This window comes from Patella vulgata, chromosome 8 (genome assembly GCF_932274485.2).
Source record: "Patella vulgata chromosome 8, xgPatVulg1.2, whole genome shotgun sequence".
Classification (NCBI taxonomy): Eukaryota; Metazoa; Mollusca; class Gastropoda; family Patellidae; genus Patella; species Patella vulgata.
In genome coordinates this window covers 10,557,432-10,581,857 of record NC_065886.2, presented here as the reverse complement: position 1 = coordinate 10,581,857, position 24,426 = coordinate 10,557,432, and the positions used below count along the sequence as shown (strand labels likewise).

Here is a 24,426-nt window from a genome sequence, read left to right as displayed (position 1 = left end):
TATCAAATTTGGTGCGAAGTATTGGGACAAAGGTTGTTTCAAAATGTGGAGACACTACCATATAAGGTTTCATATTAACTCGGGATCTCGAGAAAATTTACATAGGATGTCAATATCTCGAGAAAATTAACTCGAATTCTCGAGAAAATTTACACAGGATGTCAGTATCTCAGGAAAATTATCAGGGGATTTCGAGAACATTAAATTGAGATCTCGCGAAAATTACCAGGTGATCACGGGATTTCAAGAAAGTATCACAGGATCGCAGGATCTCGAGACCTTCTACAAAATTTTGCATGACCCCTATACGCTTCCGTATGATGATGACTTGATGTGATTTCATTTAAACAACTGAAGTACAGAATAATAAAATATTCTACATTTGTTTTGTTTGAAGTGTGGGTGTTTTCTCTGCTGTCAATTTTCCCTTCTTTATTCTAACTAGTTTAATTTTAATTAGATGTGTAAATTATATAAATTGATTTGTTGAATTTATCTCACGTATATAATATGTAAATTATTAGACTCACTTGTATTGGATTTATCTTTTTTTATTTGACATAGAATACCTTTAAATTACTGAATTTATTTGGTAGAATTAATCGCGACTCTTTTGAACTTGGTTTATTATCTAACTCTGTTTGTTGAAATAATCTTAATTAATAAAAACTACATTCATTTAAAAAAAAATACATTCATTCAAAAACAAAAATACATTCATTTAAAAAAAACCTACCTTAATTAATGCAAAAATCTATCTCAATTAATAAATCAAACTATCTTAATTTTTAAAAAATCTATCTCAATTAATAAATAAAACTATCTTAATTTAAAAAAAAAAAGCTATCTTAATAAAAAAAAAACATAGACATTTTAATTTTTAAAAAAAAAGCTGTATTAATGTCTAGAAAAAATAAAACTATCTTGGTTAATAAACAAATTTCTTAATTAGTAAGATCTAGAAATCAAATACAAAGCTCAATGTGCAATTTCGGGAAAATCGATTAACTACGTAACATGGACTTGACACGCGGGGGAGATCCTCTAATGCAAAGTGGTGCCAGGTGTTCAAGAAACAGATCCTGTCTCGCGCACCACGTCCACCACTTCCGTCGTGTTAGATGAAAAATTGTTACCTGCATAATTGTCGAATTTATATTATTTTATTTTATATAGATGTGTAAAGTATTTCATTTGTTTCGTTTATTTGGGGGTTTCAATCAGTTTCTTGAATAAATTATCTGCATCCGCAATCTTTCAGTTATTTGTCCCCTTATATATCACCGAATAGTACATAGTTTTCATCACAGGTGGTTCTGTTAGCTATGGTGGCTGATTGGTATCATGTCGTAATGTCGTGATGTCGCCTTTCATAACGCGACAACCCGACAACCCGACATCACGACATTTCTACCCGACAACACGACAACCCGACATCACGACATTTCTACCCGACATCACGACATTTTTACCCGACATTACGACACTAAAAATGTCGTGATGTCGGGTAAAAATGTCGTGATGTCGGGTAAAAATGTCGTGGTGTCGGGTTGTCGTGATGTCGGGTTGTCGGGTTGTCGACTTCCATGATCAATGTTATAAGCGGCCAATGATATTCATAACAAAAAACTGGCAATTAAGAAAATGGTTGATCAAGTGGAAGTAGATTCACACTCACCATAGGCGTACGAGGCGGGGGGGGGGGGGGGAGGGCACCGCCCCCCCCCCCCCCCCAATATTTTCATGAAAAAAAATAGAAATCTGAAAAGAGCTCAGAATTGTGAGATCTTGTGAGATCGGTCATTAGCCGAGGAGTTGTTGAAAATGGGGTGGGGGTAGGGGTATGACCTTGTCGGGGAAGGCTATGGTCTTGTCGGGAATGAATGCTCAGTTTGTCGGGAAGCGTCGCACCGTCTGTCGGGTTTTGAATATTTTTAATAATATGGAAGCGGAAAGAAAGCAGTCCAGTCAATGATGAACACGTACGCCATCTGAATAGAACTAGCACGTACACATGGCCTTTCTCAGTTCTTGACTGTGTTCCTGTATACTGGCATCCAACTTCATGCACCGGACGAGCCCAGTGATAGAAGTGATCTGAAAAGCAGTATAAACTCTCTGTTTATGCCTTCCCTGATAAAAAAAATGTGAAGTCTCATAAAATGAAAAATGTGGCAAAAGTAAATCGTTCGACTTGTTCTTTGTTTACGTAGTAATAGAGCTTGTATTTTAAAGATGACTTTTACCAGTTTTTATGCTGCAACTGACATAATTTACTACCCACTCCAAATTACTAGAAAGTATTCGAAATGCCTGGAAATCGCGTCTACGGCCGTCTGGTTTTCAAAATTTTACGATGGACATATATGAGGTTTTTTTTTTGACGTAATCAAAACATTAATAAATTTAATTTCGATAGGGTTTTAATCCGATGACGAAGTTTCATAGATGTCTGTCGCGCAATATGGTGCATGCGCTCTCGCAAGAAATTGTGGCTGGATGTGGGCATATACCAAAAGCACACATCTAAAATTAGAGGTAAATACAAATTTCGTTAAGTGTATTTATAAATTTAACATTTCCGTATTATTCGGTCTCAGTTATAGGCGTACAAAAATATCTTATAATTGACACAATTCAACAATTCAACGCGAGGTAGGTACAATCATGCTCTGAAATCCATCAGTTTTAGTGATAATGTCAACGATTGTGGAGTACTAAGATGGAATTTGTCTGCATGTCGCCTTTAGTTCAAAATAAACAAATAAAACTAATAATTCATTATTAGAATTAAAACTGAAAATCAAAGAACTAAATCGTTTGAGGAAAGCACATATCTTTAAACAGTAATTAAAATTTAATTAAACAAAGCACATAAACGTCACAGATGGCATGTGAAGTTAATTGATTTTTAAATCTGTATTTATGAAACGGGGTGTACAAAGGGGTGGAATAGATGTGGAAGACCATTGGTTTCCTTGGTTCATGTAAACCACTGTGCAATAAGTGGGCTTGAGAATTGCGTAAAAAACATACGGTACACCATTTGAATTAGGTGCTAGAATGACATCCATGATAACTCGTGGTGTGACATCATAGGCCAATCGGAATGGGGCTAAACCTACATGGGCTGTAGTCGGGTGAACCTCAGAATAACACGAGGCCTGGATTCCATTTACAACAATGTGACCGGATTTCGTCAACGGGGAGAAGGCACCCTTTCTTTCAATTTCCTTCAACTCTTTCACCATTTCTATCAGCTGCCCATCGCCATCAACCGTTAACAGGAAATCCCCTACCTGAAATGCCAATATTGAAATATCAATGCAAATTCTATTATATTCGCAAGATGATTTGTGTGGTAATATTCAGCGAATTCGAACTCATCTCAGATATCATAGACACAAATATACGCCACGTTGGTATGTTAGCCTGAATAGACGAATTGCATAAAACTTGCCAAATGTTTTTATTATATATTTGTGACCACATCTCCAACTTTACCTGGGCAATAATGCTCCTCCCCAAACACAGAATTGAACCCAGGAAATGTTCTCAAAAACGCAATCAGACTTCTGAGATGGTAATGTGTTCTCTGTGACCAGCCCTATAAAATGCACCCCATACCTGGTTGAATCATTCACACTACAACGTCAGCAGCATGTCAAGATTCACGACAGCTCGGAGGAACCAGTCGTTTTTAAGACTCGACACCGCGCTGGCCACACTGCCCAAGCCGTTGCCAATCACTTCCAGGTCAATGTTCGGACCATGTACAGGCTTCAGCAACGCTTACGGGCCACCAACACCACGGATGATCGCCCCCGAAATGGTAGATCAAGGGTTACCACAAGGCGTCAAGATCGCCATGTTGTGCGACAGCACGTGCAGAGAGAACATTCATTGTCGTAGACCTTAAGTGAACGTCTACAGTTTGCTCAACAACACCAGAACTGGCGACACGTACAATAGAGAACTGTTCTGTTCACAGATGAGAGTCGGTATTGCGTATCAACTGCAGATGTCATGACCAGAATATGGCGTCGACAAGATTCATGGGGAGGTCCAAGCATAATGGCTTGAGGTGAACTCGGCCTGAACCAGAGAGTGGGTCCTGTGGTGTTCCAAAATCTTGGTCAGGGAGAGAAGGCGGCACCACAGCTCTCAGACCCCACGTCATACCACATTTCGCACGTCATCGAAACAATGTTTTCCAGCATGACAACGCCCGTGCCCACACCGCCAGAGTTACTCGGGACTTTCTACCTCAGAACGGTGTCACCGTTATGCACTGGTCAGCCCTTAGTCCTGACTTAAACCCGATTGAACATCTTTGGATTGCCCCAGGCGTTTCTGAGAGTGTGGTTCCAGATGCCAATGGCGTTCATCAATCGTCTGGTCCACTCCATGTACAGAGCCTGCGCTGCTGTTATAGACACTCGCGGTGGACAAACCAGATACTGATGTATAGACTGTGTACAGACTAAACGGTCTCGCAATGCCTTGGAATTGTGATGAATTAATCACTAATGTGTCAACATACTGTTCACAAAAAATTGCTTTGATCCATTTAGTAAGTCGTTTTCTAGCATGATTTGATTAAAGTGCCTCTCTGATTTTGAAATCGTACTGACTTTTTTTTGCTGTTTAGTATACAATGTTTTATTGCTTGTTTTGTCTTCAATCTCGATCTCACGGATATACAGCCGCATAGCAAGTGTCATTAAAATCGTATTACAAATGAAGACTCTATCGCCTTCACAAGCACGTGTGGACGGCCGAATGGGCGAACATGGGTATAGAAAGAAATCGAAACTAAGCATACATATGTCGTGGTTATCAATTTTACTATGTTCATAGAACAATATAAATAATTCGGGAAAGTTTTACACACAATCAATGTTTATGTATATAATATAAAAATGATTCAACTAAAACTCAATACCTGGACATCTTGCGCCATTTTATAGATGAAAGTTGAATTAGAAGCAACCGGGATATAATGCCGATGACTGATGGGTAATACATGGGTCTGTGTTGTAATTTCCAGGTATCTATTGATCGAGTGGAGATCGTAATGACCCTGACACCATACTTCACTGTAACCAACACTACCATCAGGGGAGATAACTTGTACTTCGTCACCAATTTCTATATCTTCTATGTATTTAACACCATCATTTCGTGTTATTAGTTCTGTTTGAGCGGGAAAACATGTTTCTGTAGGCAGAAATGTGGACAGCACCGTGATAATGATGTCATTTATAATGGTCAGTTATTTTAAGCTAATCCGAGTTTTTGTTATCATTTGATCTAGCATACAATGTGGAGGAAAACACCACAATCTTGATTTTATAAGTAAGACGTTTTTCATGTCGTTTTTTATTGTTTTTATTTCGGTTACATGGTAAACCGTATGATTGGGACAAGTTGAATAAATAACGTTGTTATGTGTGGTTTAATATTCGAGAGCGAGACATAAAGTAATATATTGAAACAACACGAGGGACGTAGTATTCTCTTCTGGAAAACGGGACTGTCATATTTAATAACTATCTATTAAATATTTTATAAATGCTGGTAATTACAGAGGAATTATTGCGTTAGCTATAGCTGTTTAGGCAAAACGTTTAGCAACACACCCAGATAACATTCTTGATAAATCGCATCTGATTCAGATCAGAAATAAATTGGTAATTTATTAATATTAAAGCCTAATTCCAAAAAGCAATACTAGTTCACCACACCAATTCGACATACAGTGTGCTATGTGGGAAATGATGCCCTGACAACCGCCCTACGGCCTACTCTTATATTGAATTGCAACTGTTAATGGTTTTTTTTACGTAAACATCAGTGTGCACACGTGATCTAGTTGTTCGTCCTTGTCGGGTCCTCCTTCCTCAATCACTGATAAGGGAGAACCACACAGAAAAATTGTGATAAATTTTCTAGTCTAGGCGAACACAGGGAGCCAACCCCAGACATCCCGGCCAGCGATTTACTCACTGTGCCACCGTTGCTCCCATGATAACAGACATTCCTCCACAGTCTTAAATACAAACTCATCATCAGTAGCTGAAAATCGACTGCGTGTCCGTTATCTATTTCAATCATTAATATAACTTATGTTTCCTAAAACAAAAATACTAATGACAAAATTCTAAACAACCTCCACTGTTGTACTAGGGATCCATTTTTCTCATTAATCTCTGCTTGGCCTTATGACCTCAATCATCTCCCCCCATCAAAGGACAAACCTTATAAATACCTGTGAATATTTTAGCTTAATTAGAGTTATCGTGTATTGTGTCTCAAAAACGGATACACGTACAGACGGGCGGACGAACCCTCTAATTATAGTTTTCTGTTTTCGGAAAACAAAAAAATGTATTAGATATTTGGTTGTGTTGATTACTACTTAGTTTTCGTACTTGCCCAGTTATTTTATGAAATAACTCGAATGACACTCAACGCAGTATTTGAAATATTTATCTCACCATTGCAATTGTCACCCATAAATCCCTCCAAACACATACACGAAAATCCACCAGCCTCTGGTACACAAGTTCCATTATTTAGACAAGGTTCAGCAGCACACAGATCCTCTAAAATTATATCAAAATAATCCTCATCAAAATAACATAATATACAATAAACACGTACACCGAGTTTGAACATTCTAACACAATTTGAAGGAGATTTATTGTGTCCCAAAACAAGTGCCGGCCAGACAGACAAGCAAATTATTCACCTAATAAAAACATACACCAAGTTTGAAAAGTCTAGCCTAATTCCAAAAAAACAATGTAAGTTCACCCACACCAATACGACATATGTAATAGAACTGGTTAAACACAATACTGGCTAAAATAGAGAGCGATAACAGATGGAATGGAATGAAATGTGGTTTATGCCCCGACTGGGATATGGTTCAGTTTATGGTTACCCACAGGAACAGCAATACCACATTTCGGTTCTACAATTTAATATTAAACACTGCTACATATAGCTTACATGGTTACAAGTTTTATAATATTTATCTCACCCTCGCAATTGTCACCGATAAATCCATCCACACACATACACGACACCCCACCAGCTTCTGGTACACAAGTCCCATTATTTTGACAAGGTTCAGCAGCACACAGATCCACTAGAATTATATCAAAATAATCTTCATAAAAATAACATAATATACAATAAACACCTGCCCCGAGTTTGAACATTCTAGCACAATTTGAAGGACATTTATTGTGTCCCAAAACATGTGACGGCCAGACAGACAGATAATTGAACTCGGCAAAATTATTCACCTTATAAACACATACGCCAAGTTTGAACATTCTAGCACAATTACAAGAAGAGTTATTGTGTCCCAAAACATGTGACGGACAGACAGACAGACAGGACAACAAACAGGCAGACGGGCGGACCCATTTTAATTGTTCCCTGCGTTCTTCGAAAGGTGGGGTGGGGGTAGGGCAAAAATAATATACAAGAACATATACAAGAAAATAATATACAGTCTGATCACACGGTAATCCCCGGACTTTCCCGCTTGTTGCAGAGTCTGCAGCACCATGGGTCGTCTTTAAGACGTGGAGTCGAGTGGGAAGTGGCCACATCCGGTGTATAACCCATGCATCGTTTCTTACTACATATTTTGGAACAGCCCATGATCGTCTAGTATGGTCTCTGGCCGCATTTGTTTCTTATTTTCTCCTTAGGACTCCACTGTAAATGCTGTGTATTTATTCTTCCACCTATTCAGTTTATGGTTACCCTCAGGAACAACAATACCACATTTCGGTTCTACATTGCTACATATAGCTAACATGGTTACAAGTATTATAATATTTATCTCACCCTCGCAATTGTCACCGATAAATCCATCCACACACATACATGACACTCCACCAGCTTCTGGTACACAAGTTCCACCATTTTGACAAGGTTCAGCAGCACAAAGATCCACTAGAATAATATCAAAATAATCCTCATCAAAAAAACATAATAAACAATAAACACCTACACCGAGTTTGAACATTCTAGCACAATTTGAAGGACATTTATTCGGTCCCAAAACATGTGACGGCCAGACAGACAGATAATTGAACTCGGTGAAATTATTCACCTAATAAACACATACACCAGGTTTAAACATTCTAGCACAATTACAAGAAGAGTTATTGTGTGCCAAAACATGTGACGACCAGACCGAAAGACAATTAATCACATAATAAACACATATACCAAGTCTGAAAAGTCTAGCCTAATCCCCCAAAACAATGTTAGTTCACAACACCAATACGACATACGTAATAGAACTGGTTAAACACAATACTGGCTGAAATAGAGAGCGATAACAGATGGAATGAAATGAAATATGGTTTATGCCCCGACTGGGCTAATGAAGACGGACATACGCCATACAGTGTGCTATGTGGGAATGTTGCCATGACAACCGCCCTACGGCCTACTCTTATATTAAATTGCAACTGTTAATGGTTCTTTTACGTGAACATCAGTGTGCACACGGAATCTAGTTTTTCGTGCTTCTTGGGCCCCCCTTCCTCCATCACTGACACTGGGTGGGGGGGGGAGAGACCAGAGACATATTGCGAGAGATTTTCTAGGCGAACACCGGGAGCGAACCCCAGACCTCCCGGCCTGCGCCTGACTCACTGAGCCACCGTTGCTTCCATGATAACAGATACACAGAGTGTTTCTATTTTAATTGTTTCGAACAGAAATTCCTCCACAGTCTGTAGCACCATGGGTCGTCTGTCAGACGTGGAGAGCGGGAAGTGGCCACATCCGGCGTATAACCCATGCATCGTTTCTTACTACATATTTTAGAACAGCCCATGATCGTCTAGTATTGTCTCTGGCCGCATTTGTTTCTTATTTTCTTCCTAGGACTCCACTTTAAATGTTGTGTGTTTATTCTTCCACCTATTAAGTTTATGGTTACCCACAGGAACAACAATACCACCTTTCGGTTATACATTTTAATATTAAACATTGCTATATATAGCTTACATGGTTACAAGTATTATAATATTTATCTCACCCTCGCAATTATCACCGATAAATCCATCCACACACATACATGACACTCCACAAGCCCCTGGTACACAAGTTCCATCATTTTGACAAGGTTCAGCAGCACACAGATCCACTAGAATTATATCAAAATAATCCTCATCAAAATAACATAATATACAATAAACACCTACACAGAGTTTGAACATTCTAGCACAATTTGAAGGAGATTTATTGTGTCCCAAAACATATGATGGCCATACAGACACACAATTAAACTCGATCAAATTATTCACCTAATAAACACATACACCAAGTTTGAACATTCTAGCACAATTAGAAGAAGAGTTATTGTTGCCCAAAACCTGTGACGGACAGACCGACAGGAAAACAAACAGCGGACGGGCGCACCCATTTTAATTGTCCCCTGCGTTCTTCGAAAGGTGGGGGGGAAATAATATACCTGAACATAACATAATATACAATATACATACAATTGAACTCGATCAAAGTATTCGTCTAATAAACACATACACCAGGTTTGAACATTCTAGCACAATTAGAAGAATAGTTATTGTGTCCTAAACCCTGTGACGGACAGACCGACGGGAAAACAAACAAACAGCGGACGGGAGGAATCATTTTAATTGTCCCCTGCGTTCTTCGAAAGTTGGGGGGGGGGGGGATAATATACAAGAACATATACAAGAAAATAATATACAGCTTGGTCATACGGTAATCCCCGGAAATACTTTCCCGCTTGTTGAGGATGCGACCATAGTTCCCCTGGATGCAGAACGACCCAAATTGTTTTTTGGTTACCTTGCTCAACCTATCCAAATTGAACGTGCATGTGAGTATTTGTTTTAAAAAAAAGGACCAATAACAGACATATTCGATACGTGGGGACAATAAGTAGACTTTTCGAATATCTGCGTCTAATTTGACATGCACAGACTGACCGACAGACTACGTAAATGCGATCATTTGAAACCTATCCTACACATTTAGCCGAGTAGAAATTATACATTATTTAAATACGTTAAATGATTATAAGCAGTCGGATTACGTCATTAGATTTGTTACGTTACATAAAATGAGTATAAGTGAGATTACGTTATGTTACGTAGAATAAGTATAAGTATCTTCATGTACGTTTCGCCGGAAGGATCCAGGTATTAAGAAAACAGAGACCACTCAACCATAGAGACACTCGAAGAGATATTTATTAAAATTTACTTTGACTTTCCGGGCTCAAATATTCTCTTGGCAGGTGATATGAACGCTAGAACCGGTGATTTGGCAGATTATATAATCGATGACTCACTGGAATATATTACAACTGAAGATCTATACCCCATAGATAACTTTAATGTGAAAGTGCCAAACGTCAAAAATATCGACTACTGGACAATTATCGACTGAGCAAACTCGATTCCGACCTGACTCTCTATAAACGCTCAAGATCGTTATTTAGATCAATATGGGATACTAGCTAATTAAATTACACAGAAAACTTAAAATCAAAATTAAGGCACAACTTAAATTCTCCGATCGACTTTTGGAGTGATGTTAAAACTATGGTGTAAAGCCCTAATAAGCCCAATACAAAAGAAAGAACCCCCTGACATTGTAAGTAATTATAGTGGAATATCCCTTTTCCCAGTAATAAGCAAAATATTTATCAAAATACTAAATTGTAGACTCACATAATGGTGTAATCATAATGCATGAAAATGAAGCTGGGTTTTCGTAAAAATTATTCTACCATTGATGACATATTTTCTCTACAAGGCAGTATTAGTAAATATATTTCTAAAACTCGTGATAGAATATATTGCCTATTCATCGATTTCGCTGTCGCCTTCGATTCTGTGCCACATTGCAATCTGTGGAATGTCTTGCCAAAAGATGGCATACATGGTAAATTTATCAATATCGTAGGAGATATGTATTCAAAGTCCAAAACGTGTGTCTTAACTCCCGACGGCATAAAGGTACCAGGCAAGGATGTATGTTAAGTCCTCTGATATTCTCATTGTACATCAACGAGTTTATTAATGAGTTGACTAACGACGAGTGTAAAGGTATATATATTTCATCATTGTTTCCGAATATGATTTGTTTAATGTTTGCAGACGATATTGCAAATATAGCCAACACTGTATATAGATTACAATGTCAAATTACGAGTATAGAAAACTTTTATGTTTAAATCAAAATGTCCATAAAACAAGCCAACAGTGAGGCTGATGTCGCCCGCCGAAATCCCCAAATAAATAGATGACACATATTAATTAATCGCACATCTATTTTTTTCCAAAGTATCAAGCAATCAAACTGATTATCAACTATACACTAAGTTTCATCACTCTCTATCAGATAGAATCAAAGTTTTCTTGTCCCAAAGCAGGAAATTGCTTATCTCTGCTTAGCTTTAGCTCGATATGTTAATCATTGAACTCAGTCAAGACGAACATCTACATTAAGTTTAAACATTCCACCTCAATTAGAAGAACATCTACATCAAGTTTAAACATTCTACCTCAATAAGTAGAAGAGTTGTTATGTTCCAAAGTCTTGACCAATCAAAATGCCTATTGCTCCTTAGCCCAAGCAGAAAATTCTCATCATCGAACTTAGTCAAGGTATTGGTGTAATGAAACTATACACCAAGTTTCATCACTCTCACTTAATTAGAACTAAAGTTATCGTGTTCCAAAGCATCAACCAATGAAATTGCTTATCTCTGCTTACCCTAAGCAGCAAATGCTCATCTTCGCACTCCATCAAAGCATTGATCTCATAAACACCTACACCAAGTTTGAACATTCAAGCTTAATTAGAAGGAGAGTTATTGTGTCCGAAAAAGTGTAACGGACAGACAGACGGACGGACAGACAGACGGACGAACCCATTTTAATAGTCCCCTGCTTTCTTCGAAAGTCGGGGGACAACAAAAATTGTTGTTTTCTGTAACGGGGGTCCTTTTAATTACGAATCACGGAATTATAACAATATAAAATGAAAATATATACTGTCTTCCAGTATAAATACTTGGGTATTGTATTCAAAAATGTAATGGCCTATCATATATGTCAATTAACATATTCGATAAAATGGTTATTCCGTTTATAACTTACGGTCCATGGGATTTGAATACTCTCAAGTAATTGAAAATCGACCAAAAATATGTAAAATCCTTATGTAGACTTATAATAGGTAGCCACAATCTTATGATTCTCCAGGGTAAATGGAAAAACATTCCATACGAACAAAGAATTTGTAAGTTATGTAATACTAATACCATCGAAGACGAATGTCACTTTGTAATTATTTGGACTGTTTATAATGATTTTCGCAATTCATATACAAACCAATATATTTTTAAGATCACATCCCAACGCCAAAACTTTGTAAATCTTATGTCCTCTAAAATCCCGAAACAATTATCAATCTGTCAAAATTCGCCTACCATTCCTTTCGTCACATGACATGAAGAAGCTTCAATGTATTAAGTATATCCTTGTACATTTGTATTTATTGTATATTTAATCTTATTAAATTATAAATTACCCAAGCATCACCATAAAAAGTCCCATTCCAAAATCCGTGCCCAAATAGGTCAAATTGGCTAAAATCCAAAATGGCCGCCGGGTTTGTCTTTTAAATTCCGATTTCCACCCAATTATCATAATATGATCGAGTATGGTATCAAAATATACGTTTTCGGGGTAACTGAATGCCATTTAATATGTCACCAGTAACTTCCGTGGCCTGGCTTCAAGTCTATCTTGATCGTCTTCTCGTTCAGTCTAGTTTCTATTCTAGATCCTGCCACCCCCCTCCTAAAGTGCCCTAGCACGCCCTTGGCTCATTGTCGAACTTAGTAATGACTTTACACCAAGTTCTACTCTGTCTAAATTCTCTCCCATTGAAATTGGTATCTCCGCTCATTATTGAGCTTAGGTCAGGTATCTTAATCGGCTCATTATTGTCGGCCTCCAATACCCGTCGACAGTCCATTATCAAATGGTGCACTGAATATCTGACAAACAGGCGATACTGTATCTATTTGTGTCTCAACATTTGAATCATTTAGTGAAATAAATTCGACCCGTGCTTCAATGGGTTTGGCCATCTTGGCTCAATTTTCGAGGTTGGTGAGACGCCCACGACGCTGCGTCCACAGCGGGCTGAGGGTGACCTCTTTCGTCATGCCTGCTACGCTGCTTCCGTAGTGACCAGTGGTCGGCCAGAGCGTCTAAATGAAATTTAGTTGATGCTTGATAAATGCCATCGTATTAGATCTGAGGCAGACTCCACTACTCTTAATTCCAATATCTGCAATGGGATTTCCACATATTTTGACCCAAGGGAATCAGTTAAGTACAAGAATGAACAAATGTGTCGAAAATGGAATCAGCTGTCTCCAAAACGTATATTTTGACAACAATTGTGGTCATTTTGTAAAATTCGAATTTTCAAGCCAAAACTGACCGCCATCTGGAATTATTTCCCAATATTGACTCCTTGTTATAACTAATCACCAAAATGTGTATGGAAATGGATTCAGCTACCCACGAAAGGATATATTTTGATACTAAACTCGATCATATTATGATAAGTGGATAAAAATGGGCATTTTCAAGTCAAAAATGGCCGCCATTTTTTATTTTTGCCAATTTGACCCATTTGGGCACGGATTTCGGACTTGGGCATTTTTTTGGCGATAATATACGTACAGACCGACCATAAACCGTGGTCGGCATTTCTATTGCAGCAACTGCCCGGAATGGTGCGAAATTGAGTTAACCAGATGCAAATAAATAACACAAACAGAAAATAAATATGTTATCAAGAGGTCCGGCCATTTTAACTTTGATATTAATACGGTTGTTGGGGTGGGGGTGTTGGGTCTGTCATTTAGTCTATTGTTGCGTGGATGCGGATCACACACATGAGAAGCAGTAGGGGCCGCCTAACCAACCTCGTAAGCTTACCCTAGGCCATATGTTTCCTACTACAGCTATAAGGTTCACAACGCGCATGCGATTTATTGAAATGAAATTGAACCATTTGTTAGCCTTCTACAGCAAGGCATCATGATTGACAAAATTAATGCAAATACATTGGTGACATAAAATATAGTATTAAAATAGATCTTACCCTCACATTTGTCACCGGTAAATCCATCCGCACATTTACAAGACACCCACCAGCTTCTGGTGCACAAGTTCCATTATTTACACAAGGTTCCTCGGCACACAGATCGACTAGAATTATGTATGGTTTAATGGGCGAGAGCGAGACATTAAGTAATATATTAATACTGCGCAAGGCGTTACCATTAAAGCTCGAGACCATTAAACAACTTAAATGGTAGGCCAAACATCACAGGATGACGTCACATCTGTATTTATTTTAAATCGAAATAATTGTGAACAAAGTTTAGCAGCACACAGATCGACTAGAATTAATTCGAAATAATCTTTATAAACGTAATCTGCATCCTTTAAGTAAACTGATTTGAAATTGGCCACGCAATAAAATATATCGTTTTTTTTAAACATGGTGGTTTTTGTAGTCTCCTTTATTTATCTAGAATGCAAAGCGCGGTGCGTCAGCAAAGCTTATTTCCGCTAACACAGGAACTTACCTAAAACTGTCAACCACGGACTGTTGATTAAAAAAAAATTAATTTGACAGGAACCGAATACACTGTACAAAACTAACAATGCGCATCTCAATTTACCAAATCTCGCTCCACGCGAGACCACGCGTCTCATAGAAATATTTCTATGACGCGTCTGATAAATGACGTCGCATATTTTTGACGCCAATGACAATAATTTTCACACATTTCTTTTTTTTAAAATAAAATGAACCATACAATTTAGATCTAAATAAAAATCAATTTAGAAAAACGAAATCACATCAGCTTTGCTCTTCTCAGGCAATGCCTGTTACAAATTAAAATTTGACTTACAGTTGCTGTCAATTTTGTTTAACACCAGAGATAGGAGGGTCTGCACGTTACATAGTTGCATAGACTGGTACTGTACAAGTTTCTTAGTATCTTCACAGACTTCCGGTTTCAACCTCGGTTGCGGTTTCATCAACCATTTCTCTTTCGGTTCCGGTGCCCACATGGTGTTTCCCGCTTCTGGTCTCCATGTACGTTCGTCTCGACTGTGTGCTGAAAAGAGGTTTAATACAAACAAAAATGCAATTGTGCGGGTGGGGGCAATTGGTTTAACGCTTGAGCTTTAGATCGTAAGGTCTCAAATTGAGTCAAGTGTCGAGATTTCGATTCGACATTGTACGTGAGAACGAGTAGAGGCGACTGGACAACCCCATGAGTGTTCTCGGGGCCCACCGGTTTCATCCCACTACTAAAAGAACCCTACGCGCAATGAAATAAAATTATAAAATTAGATCATATATATTTTTATGTTAGTCCGGAAATGGGGGGGGGGGTGGCCGAATGGTTAGCACGCGCGCGCTGTATCATGAGGCCTGTCATGAGTCAACTGGCGTGGTTTCGAATCTCCGGTTGTACGTGACAAGGAGTAGGTTTGCCTGTCCAACCTCGCGGGTTTTCTCTGGGCCCTCCGGTTTCCTCCCACTGCTAAAGACCCCTACGCGCAAGCGAATTATTGAAATAAAATTAAACAATATATTAGTCCCGAAATGCCGAAATGACCTAGTCTGTGTCGAGTGGACGTTAAACCCCATTTCTCTCTCTCTCTCAGTCCGGAAATGACCCCGTTTGCTTCAATGGGTGTTAAACAGATATCCCTCCCTCTCTCTCTCTCTCTTTTATAAAGTTTGATACCATGTGTCTACGTGTAACTGTATAGGACCATCTCTTATCTCGAAACACGGAGGGTTGAGAGGTGAGGTTTGTTATGTAACCCAAGTATTGTAGAACACGGGTGTAATTTGTTTTGTTGGATATTTATTTCAAGCCAACGACTTCTAAGTTCAGAAAACTTGAATTTGGCTACAGGCCTCTATGACAATCTGTACCAATTTACAGTGAATATATATATATGCACCTTACTTGAATTACAAATAAATTAAGATATTGTACTTGGTAATATTTTTGAACATTTACGCGTGTTTCAGTGTATACAAACTAAATTAATCTATACTTGAGGCAATCTGAAAAAATTATTAAGATTATTACACAAGATAATATTCTGAAAGATTTATTTTCGTTATGAGTAAACATTCTAAAGTAAGTTATACTTGTGTTACTAATGCAATTAACGCCATATTTTACAAATCACAGTTAAGTTAAATTGGAGTACACAAATACTTTTATAATTGTACAATATATTATATGTAAATGTTATTTAACACCTTCCATCCATAAAATTGATTAAAACACCCTTATCGTATTATAACCAATAGATGGTCGACATCGCCACTGGCTTGACACGGCGAGCGACCACGTGGAAGTTACTACCCCTGGTCAGTTATGTGTAATGTCCTTTGTCGTTTAATCTGGTATTCCATGCAATTTAGCCAGCCGCATAATCTCCTCGATCACCCTTTGTCTAGAAAGGTGTTATATGCAGGAATCAACAGGGGATTATTCTGAGGGACGACTAGGGGCGCCTTAGGTTAGGGCTAGAGCAAGGGCCATTTAAGTTGGTTGGAATGGGGACCAGAATCGATTCAAAGAAATAAAAGTGTTCAGTACTCATGAATATCGATTGCACTTTTGCAACTCAAAAACGCTGTAAAATTAACACTGTTCTAGGATTTATTCCCTAATAAAAGTTACACCCTTTGGTGTAGTCATGGATATCGGTTACACTTGTTAGGTGTAGCTCTTTTAGTTGGTTATCCTTGCAAAAGTGTAAAATTTTAAAAACGCTAGCTGTGGTGTTAAGTTTATACTTTATTAACACTGCTTATAGTTTTTAATTACACCTATTTTCAACAGTGTATGTATAGTCAGACAAACATCTCGTGGCTGGTGGGTAAGTAGTCAGACAGGTATCTGTGTCTCTCTCGATCGACCGGGAGGAGGGGGGGATAATGAACTGAAAAATGATTTTGTTCTACCTGATACTGTAGCAATCACTACAACGAATAGATACACGTTCATTCTAATTTTCTCTCGTCCTGGAATTTAAAATACAAATACAAAAGTCAATCAATAAAACCACTCCAAGACAATACACACGTCGTGAAATGGTATATTTTTTTAGTTTACTAGTTGTTGCGCCATATTTGTAAACATCTTACTAGTCGTTTCCTATTTGTAAACCTCTTACTAGTTGTCCCCTAATCGTAAACATCGTACCATTCGTTTAATAGTCGTTCCCTGCCCTTAAACATCTTAAAGATTCCCTAGTCGTAAACATCTTTCTTAACAGTCCCTAGTCGTAAACATCTTATTTTACTTATCTTACTATTTGTTCCAATGTCCCAGATATCTTGCTAGTTGCCCCATATGTGTAAACATCTTACTAGTCGTTCCCTAGTCGTAAACATCTTACTAGTCGTTCCCTAGTCGTAAACATCTTACTATTCGTTCCCTAGTCGTAAACATCTTACTAGTCGTTCCCTAGTCGTAAACATCTTACTAGTCGTTCCCTAGTCGTAAACATCTTACTAGTCGTTCCCTAGTCGTAAACATCTTACTATTCGTTCCCTAGTCGTAAACATCTTATTAGTAATTCCTTCTTAATAGTCCGGTGGCTGAAGGGTGGGAATTGCCACCCGTGCTGTGAATTTATGATACCAATTTTTCTAGGCCAGTTTTTTGCGTAGATTCTGAATCTGGGTGGTGATCAGGCGTTTGAGGTGGCGTTTTCGAGATATGGGGGGTCTAATGTCTACAATTGGGGAAAATGTGATTATGTTGACATACATTTTAATGATGATCATGTTATATATTAATAAAACATAAATTTCTAGGACTGTCCATCTCTAAAGAAGTCTATATGATGCCCCTGGACAACTGTTTGGATTTGTGGGGAGGTGGTGTGGGGGTAGCAGGTGTGCGTGTATGGAAGGGGGGGGGGGATAAAATTGGCAAAAACATTACTTTTTAATTCCGCTGCACATCTCTAAATATGTTTGTAAGATTCCCATTGTATGGGGGGGGGGGGGGCAAAATGTAATTTGGGGGACAGAAACCACCTGGTTTAAAATAGACCTTAAAAGTGTTTTCTCGTCTGGCGGTCTAGTTGATGTGAGGAATAAGCCAATGAAATGGTCTGTTCCGGCGAGTTCTTGGCGTGGTCTGCACGGAACTGTGGGTAAACCCCTAGAAACTTCATCGCTGATTGATTGTGGTGAAGATTTTCCATGTGAATTGGTATCTGAAGAATATCCAAAGGATATATGCGATCTGTTGATTAGCCATCAAGAAGATATTTATGTCGCTCATATTTACTGTGGGTTTTTTATGTACATCTCCAGACCTCTTGAAAAAAGGTGCCATTATATAATTTGATATATTAAAAGGCGAAATAGATACTGAACGAAAAAGCTAACGAGAAACCACTTTTAAGATCAATTTTGAACCAAATAATTTCTGTCCACAAAGACACATGCTGCCCCCCCCCCCGCTCCACCCACACACACATACACACACACAATGGGAATCTTACAAAACATATTTAGAGAAGTTTCATCAAGCTCATTTAAATCAACGTGAACTTATTTCCCGCCAATTTTACCTCCACCCCCTTCCATACCCGCACACCTGCTACCCCCACCCACCTCCCCACAAATCAAAAGAGTTGTCCAGGGGCATCATATACATTACTTTAGAAATGGACAGTCCTAGAAATTTATGTTTTATTAATATATAACATGATCATCATTTATGTCAACATCATCACATTTTCCCCCATTGTATACATTGGACCCCCCCCCCCCCCAATATCTCGAAAATGCCCCCTCGAACGCCTGATCACCACCCAGATTCGGAATCTACGCAATAAAAACTGGTCTAGAAAAACTTGGTCTCATAAATTCACAGCTCGGGTGGCGACCCCCCCGCCCCCCTTCGGCCACCGGACTATAAAGGTAGTTGTCAAGGTGCTATATTTAATTTCAGATCCCTTGGCAGTTGGAATTCGATATAAGAGTAGGTGATAGTGCCGCTGCCCGGGCAAAATTTCCCTCATCGCACACTGTATGGCGTATGCCCGTCTTCATTAGCCCAGCATAGGAGCAGAACAGTAGGACGTTAAACCCCATTTCATTTAATTTCATTTCATTTCTTGGTAAACATAATAGTCATTCTTTAAAACACGCCGTGGGTGGATTGGATGATTCGGGTGGGTAGGGATGTAAAATCCATTCTATAAAATACACCAGTCGAATGGACGGCTTGCAGGGGTGGGTAAGCCAACAGGCAGGGTGGTGGGGGCGGGTAGGTGGGGCAGGAATGGATGGAACCAATTCAGTTTATGTTAACATAAAAATATACAGAATCGAGAACGGACAACAAACCTATATGAATAGACCTCTTTGATTTGTTAATCTGATAATATTTATAATTGTATTTCCACAGCTAGTGACGAGATAAAACCAGTTGTCATACCTAACCGACATCCGATTAATAATTCAAAATGGAAATGTAATCGTAAGTGTTTTGACCCACCCAAATTCAAAAGATGATCAGCTCAATAACCAATAAAAAAAATCATGTGAAATAAACAAACTCAACTTTTAAAGATGGGTTCCCGCGTACAAACTGGGTGATTTAATGGTATATATGGACCAAAAACATATTCAAACTAATTAATTTGTCATAATTATGCTTCAAATCCTTCTCAAACATAGTAATTGCGACGGAATGCCCTGCTATTAAAATTCTATCAAACCAGGTCATGTTTACGTCACGTCTTGGGAGTCAGGGGAGAATTCATTGCATACATAAGACGATGTTGTCTTTAATCGCTTACTATTTATTACAAACATCGAATCCTTATTAAATTCTCGGATTATCCACTACCCGCGTGCAGAAGTCCCTATTCGTCGAGCTGTTGATTAGGGGAACCCTGACATTTTTGTCCTGTATACGCTCCATGAGTTTTTTTCGGGGAATCCAGTATTTTTCTAGTAAGATTGGATATCTCTACTTTCCATATATACCAAAATTGCCATACTTTTATTGGAAATAGCCACCCGATAAATACTTTTCTGGGAACCCATCTTTAAATACTCAATATACAGATAAATTTGGTTAACCAGTTGATAAGTTAACTGCTCTCAGCCCTGGTATTCGTAAAATGTCATCTAATCTTCATATTACTTACTCATCATTTCACGATATAAGTTGATGTCTTAGAACGTCGGTGAGCTACTAAAGCATGAAATGAAATGAAATGGAGTTTAACGTCCTACTGTTCTGCTCCTAACCTGGGCTAATGAAGACGGACATACGCCATACAGTGTGCTATGAGGGAAATTTTGCCCGGACAGCGGCACTACGGCCTACTCTTATATCGAATTCCAACTGCCAAGGGATCTTTTACGTGCACGCCAATGTGTACACGGGACCTCGGTTTTTCGTCCCATCCGAACGACTAGACAGCTTTCTTTGTCAGCCCCTCCGTCCTGCATCACTGACAAGGGAGAACCACGCCGGAAAATCTGGATGAACTTTCTCGGCCAATGCAGAGATCGAACATCCGACCTCCAGACTAGCGAGCTAGCGTCTTACCCACTTAGCCACGTGATCCCCCTGCTAAAGCATACATCGATTCTTATTAATAATGTCATACAGCAAAACCGATAAGACAAACATGCGGGCAGGACAAAATACTTTTGTTAAATTTAAAAATAACTAACATTCATCTGGTACAATGAAATGAAATGAGGTTTAATGCCCTACTGTTCTACATTGACCTCGCTACTGAAGATGGGCATACGCCCCTACGAAGTGTGCTATGAACGAGCTTTGTTAACACGGGATGATGTAATGTGATCGGTCTTGACGATGGCCTTCTTCTGATTGGCGATTAAAAACCGGTTGTCTGTGCTTATTTTTTGCTACATTTACACCCTTTCAAATAACCGACAGTCTTCTGGTACAATGAAAGGACTAGGCTAATGAAGACAGGTATACGCCACGGAGTGTGCTATCAGCGAAATTCTGTTCTTTACCGGCATTAAGGCCTACTCATATTTCAAATTTCAACTGACAAGGGTTCTTTTAGGCGCACTTCAATGAATACACGGGACCTCAGTTTTTTGTTTGATGCGCATGACTAAATAGCTGTCCTTGTCAGCCCCCACCCCCACCCCAACCCCTTATTGTAAACAGCAGAAAAAACCCGAATGACTTTCTCTGCCAACACCTGGAGATAACCCGAAAACCCCTGTCGTCTTACTCGCTGAGCCCTCACGGCTACCCGGGTGCAACGAAGCTTTTAACACAAACTTTGTTTTTAAAGACCTAACAACTCAAATCAAGTAAAAAAAAACATATAAAAATCTTTATACTCACAGAAGCAACGTTTACCAACAAGCCAACCGAAATCTATCAAACCAGAGAGGTTTATAAAATTTACGATTTCCGCCTGGGTTTATATCTTCCTTAAAGATAATTTATTCAAACAGAATAAAACTAACGCTTGATTTTTATGGTCACTGGTCTGTTTTCTGAACGATTGCCCGCGGGGTATTTATAATTTTAAATTTGGATAGGAGTATAATATCACATGATCTCTATATTCGCGGAATGCGTTTCAGGGCTTTAACTGATGTCGATCGACTTTTGTAAGTTTAGATAGGTTAATTACCTTATAATAATTAAGGAAGTCAGGGTGGATATGAAAAATGAAATGAAATGGAGTTTAACGTCCATCTCATCGTACCACTGTTAACAATAACGGATAGTCCCGTTAGAATTTTGGAAAACACTTAGAACGGTATTGAGCCATTATAGAAAATCTTCTTTCAAATTAATCAACCCGCATTTTGTTTTAAATAGTTAAACGCCTAGATTACCAACTGGTACAAAGAAAGGAAATAAAATATAACGACCTACTAAACGACTATGCTAATTAATAGGGCATACGCCTAGCAATGTGCTGTGGGGGATATTTTGTCCGGACAGCAACGCTTCGGCTTACATTTATTTCGAATTTCAACAGTCACCCCAATGTGTACTAGGTTTTTCGTCCAGCTCAAACGACTACATAGCTGTCCTTTTCCGCCGACCAGCAACACTGGCAAGTGAAACCCAGGCTGGAAAACCCCGTCGAACTTTCTTGACCAAAAGCGAGAGCGAACCTTAGACCTCCAGACTAACGAGTCAGCCAGCGTCTTACTCACTGAGCCACAGCGATTTTCCTGGTACAATGAAGCTTTGAACACAAACTACTAACAATTCAACAGCCAATTTCTATCCGGATTATCACTCTAATTAGTGTTCAAATATTTGACGTTCTAACTTATGACGTCAACTGGCAGATTATCCACATCTAAAAAAGGTCAGTTAGAAGAAGACTGCCAAGAAGGGTCGCAATATTGCATCTTTCTTGTAAATCATTGTTTTCTTTTCATTTTGATTGAAGCTTGTTTCATTACAGACCCTGGGTTGTATAGCGCAGTGGACGATTTTACCGATAAGACAAACATTCGACAGTCAATGGACTATAATAATATATACTCGAATTGGAAAAAAAAGACAAAAAAAGACAAAACAATTCAATAATGGAATTAATCCGACGGGTCATGGCGGGTGTCGTCTCTTGATTGGCGATAGATGTTTCTTAAACCCATATTATGCAACCGTTAAATCTGCCTATTACAGGTCTTTCTTTGGGCCTTAAATGTTATAAACTATTAATTAGACATTTATTAACATGACAAGACCATAATCAACTCTAGATGTCATCGGATGGCCCCGATTTTTAGCAGATTGGAAAGATTCAGCCATTTAAATATTTACCGTAAAAATGATAAAGCGAGGTACACTGATTAAAATCAGTGTTCACATCTTGTCAAACATTCAAAGGCTAATATCTTAACTCAGAATAAAGCAATTTGAATGAAATTTCAATATATTCAGTTTGCATTATCTATTTTTGAACTATTTTAGCAATAACGATCAGCTCTTTATCTAAATAGTAAATTATGTCATTTGTTTGTGGAATCAAAATTGTGGACATTATATGCAAAGATATCCATATCTATGACATAGCTTTCACTGTCAATCACTTTTCGCTATACTTTAAAGTAGCTAAGTCTCTAACTCAATATCATCCAAAGTCTTACACGTTGAAAATACGAATTATTTGTCAATTCAAATCAACATTGATGTTGTGATCTTACCAGGAAAAGGAAGGCTTCTGATATCCAATATTTAAGACAAAATAAACATTTTACCATTGGTACACGAATCGTGTACCATAGTGCGTTTTAGCGTCATTTGCAAAAGTGACCAGAAAGAACGAGGCTAGACATATTCAACTGGAGAGCCTGCTTAATAGACTGGAATAACCAGACGCTAGAAATTGCTATAGGGTTGAGACACATGCTGTATTTCGCTGGACATAACTGATTTTGAAATTAGAGTCAAAAAGGAAACAATTGAATGTAAATCATATTCTTTGAATGGCATTTAGTAATTGGAACATAATCAAAAACACACTTTTATGGATAACAATTACTATGGTTTATTTCACTGCGACGTTTCAACAAGGTTTCACAAGTCGTTATCAAGTCGTTATATGCTTGATAACGACATGTGAAACCTTGTTGAAACGTCGCAGTGAAATAAACCATAGTAATTGTTATCCATAAAAGTACGTTTTTGATTTTGAATGTAAATCAGTTTATATACAATCAGATTACATTATTATATGCGTTTCGACCCATTTGGGTCAATTTCTAGGTCCTAAATATTAGCGATGTAGCTCCTTTAAGTGTTATTCACAACAAAATATAAGCCCTATTGTTGGTTTTTGTTTGTGATTAGTAGAACAGCTGCGGTCGAACTTGGAACCTCCTGGTTTGTGTTATAATATGGTCTATGCGACCATATTATATTTTTAACGAATTGAATTCGAGATACTGTTTAGTATCAGTACCTTTATAATATATATCAGATTCAATAATGTCCCCGTTTTTGATTACCATTATGTCTAAAAATGGTATTCTATCTGTACTAGTTTCCATTGTAAATTGGATATTATTGATTATGTTATAAAATAAAAGGAGATTATAAAATGATTGGAGCCAGATGTAGAAACAATCATCTAAGTATCGTTGCCACTGTTTTTCGAAATATATTCTGGTCTCTATCGTTTGGATATTTAGATAACCAGAGCTTTACAGCTGTTAATCCTAAAACATGTGGTATATTAGAATAAAGGTTCGTAACATCGAAAG

The 24,426-nt window shown here is 38.2% G+C and overlaps 1 protein-coding gene across 1 annotated transcript; it reads right to left on the bottom strand.

Annotated features, from left to right (window-relative positions):
• Positions 1-202: 202 nt before the first annotated feature.
• Positions 203-9,524, bottom strand: LOC130014027 (fibropellin-3-like; the record flags this gene model as incomplete). Its single annotated transcript, XM_056102816.1, has 3 exons — positions 9,512-9,524; positions 7,847-7,977; positions 203-244 (listed from the first exon to the last, which is right to left on the bottom strand). Coding segments are annotated over exons 1-3 (186 nt in total), but the record flags the coding sequence as incomplete, so codon positions are not given.
• Positions 9,525-24,426: the final 14,902 nt, after the last annotated feature.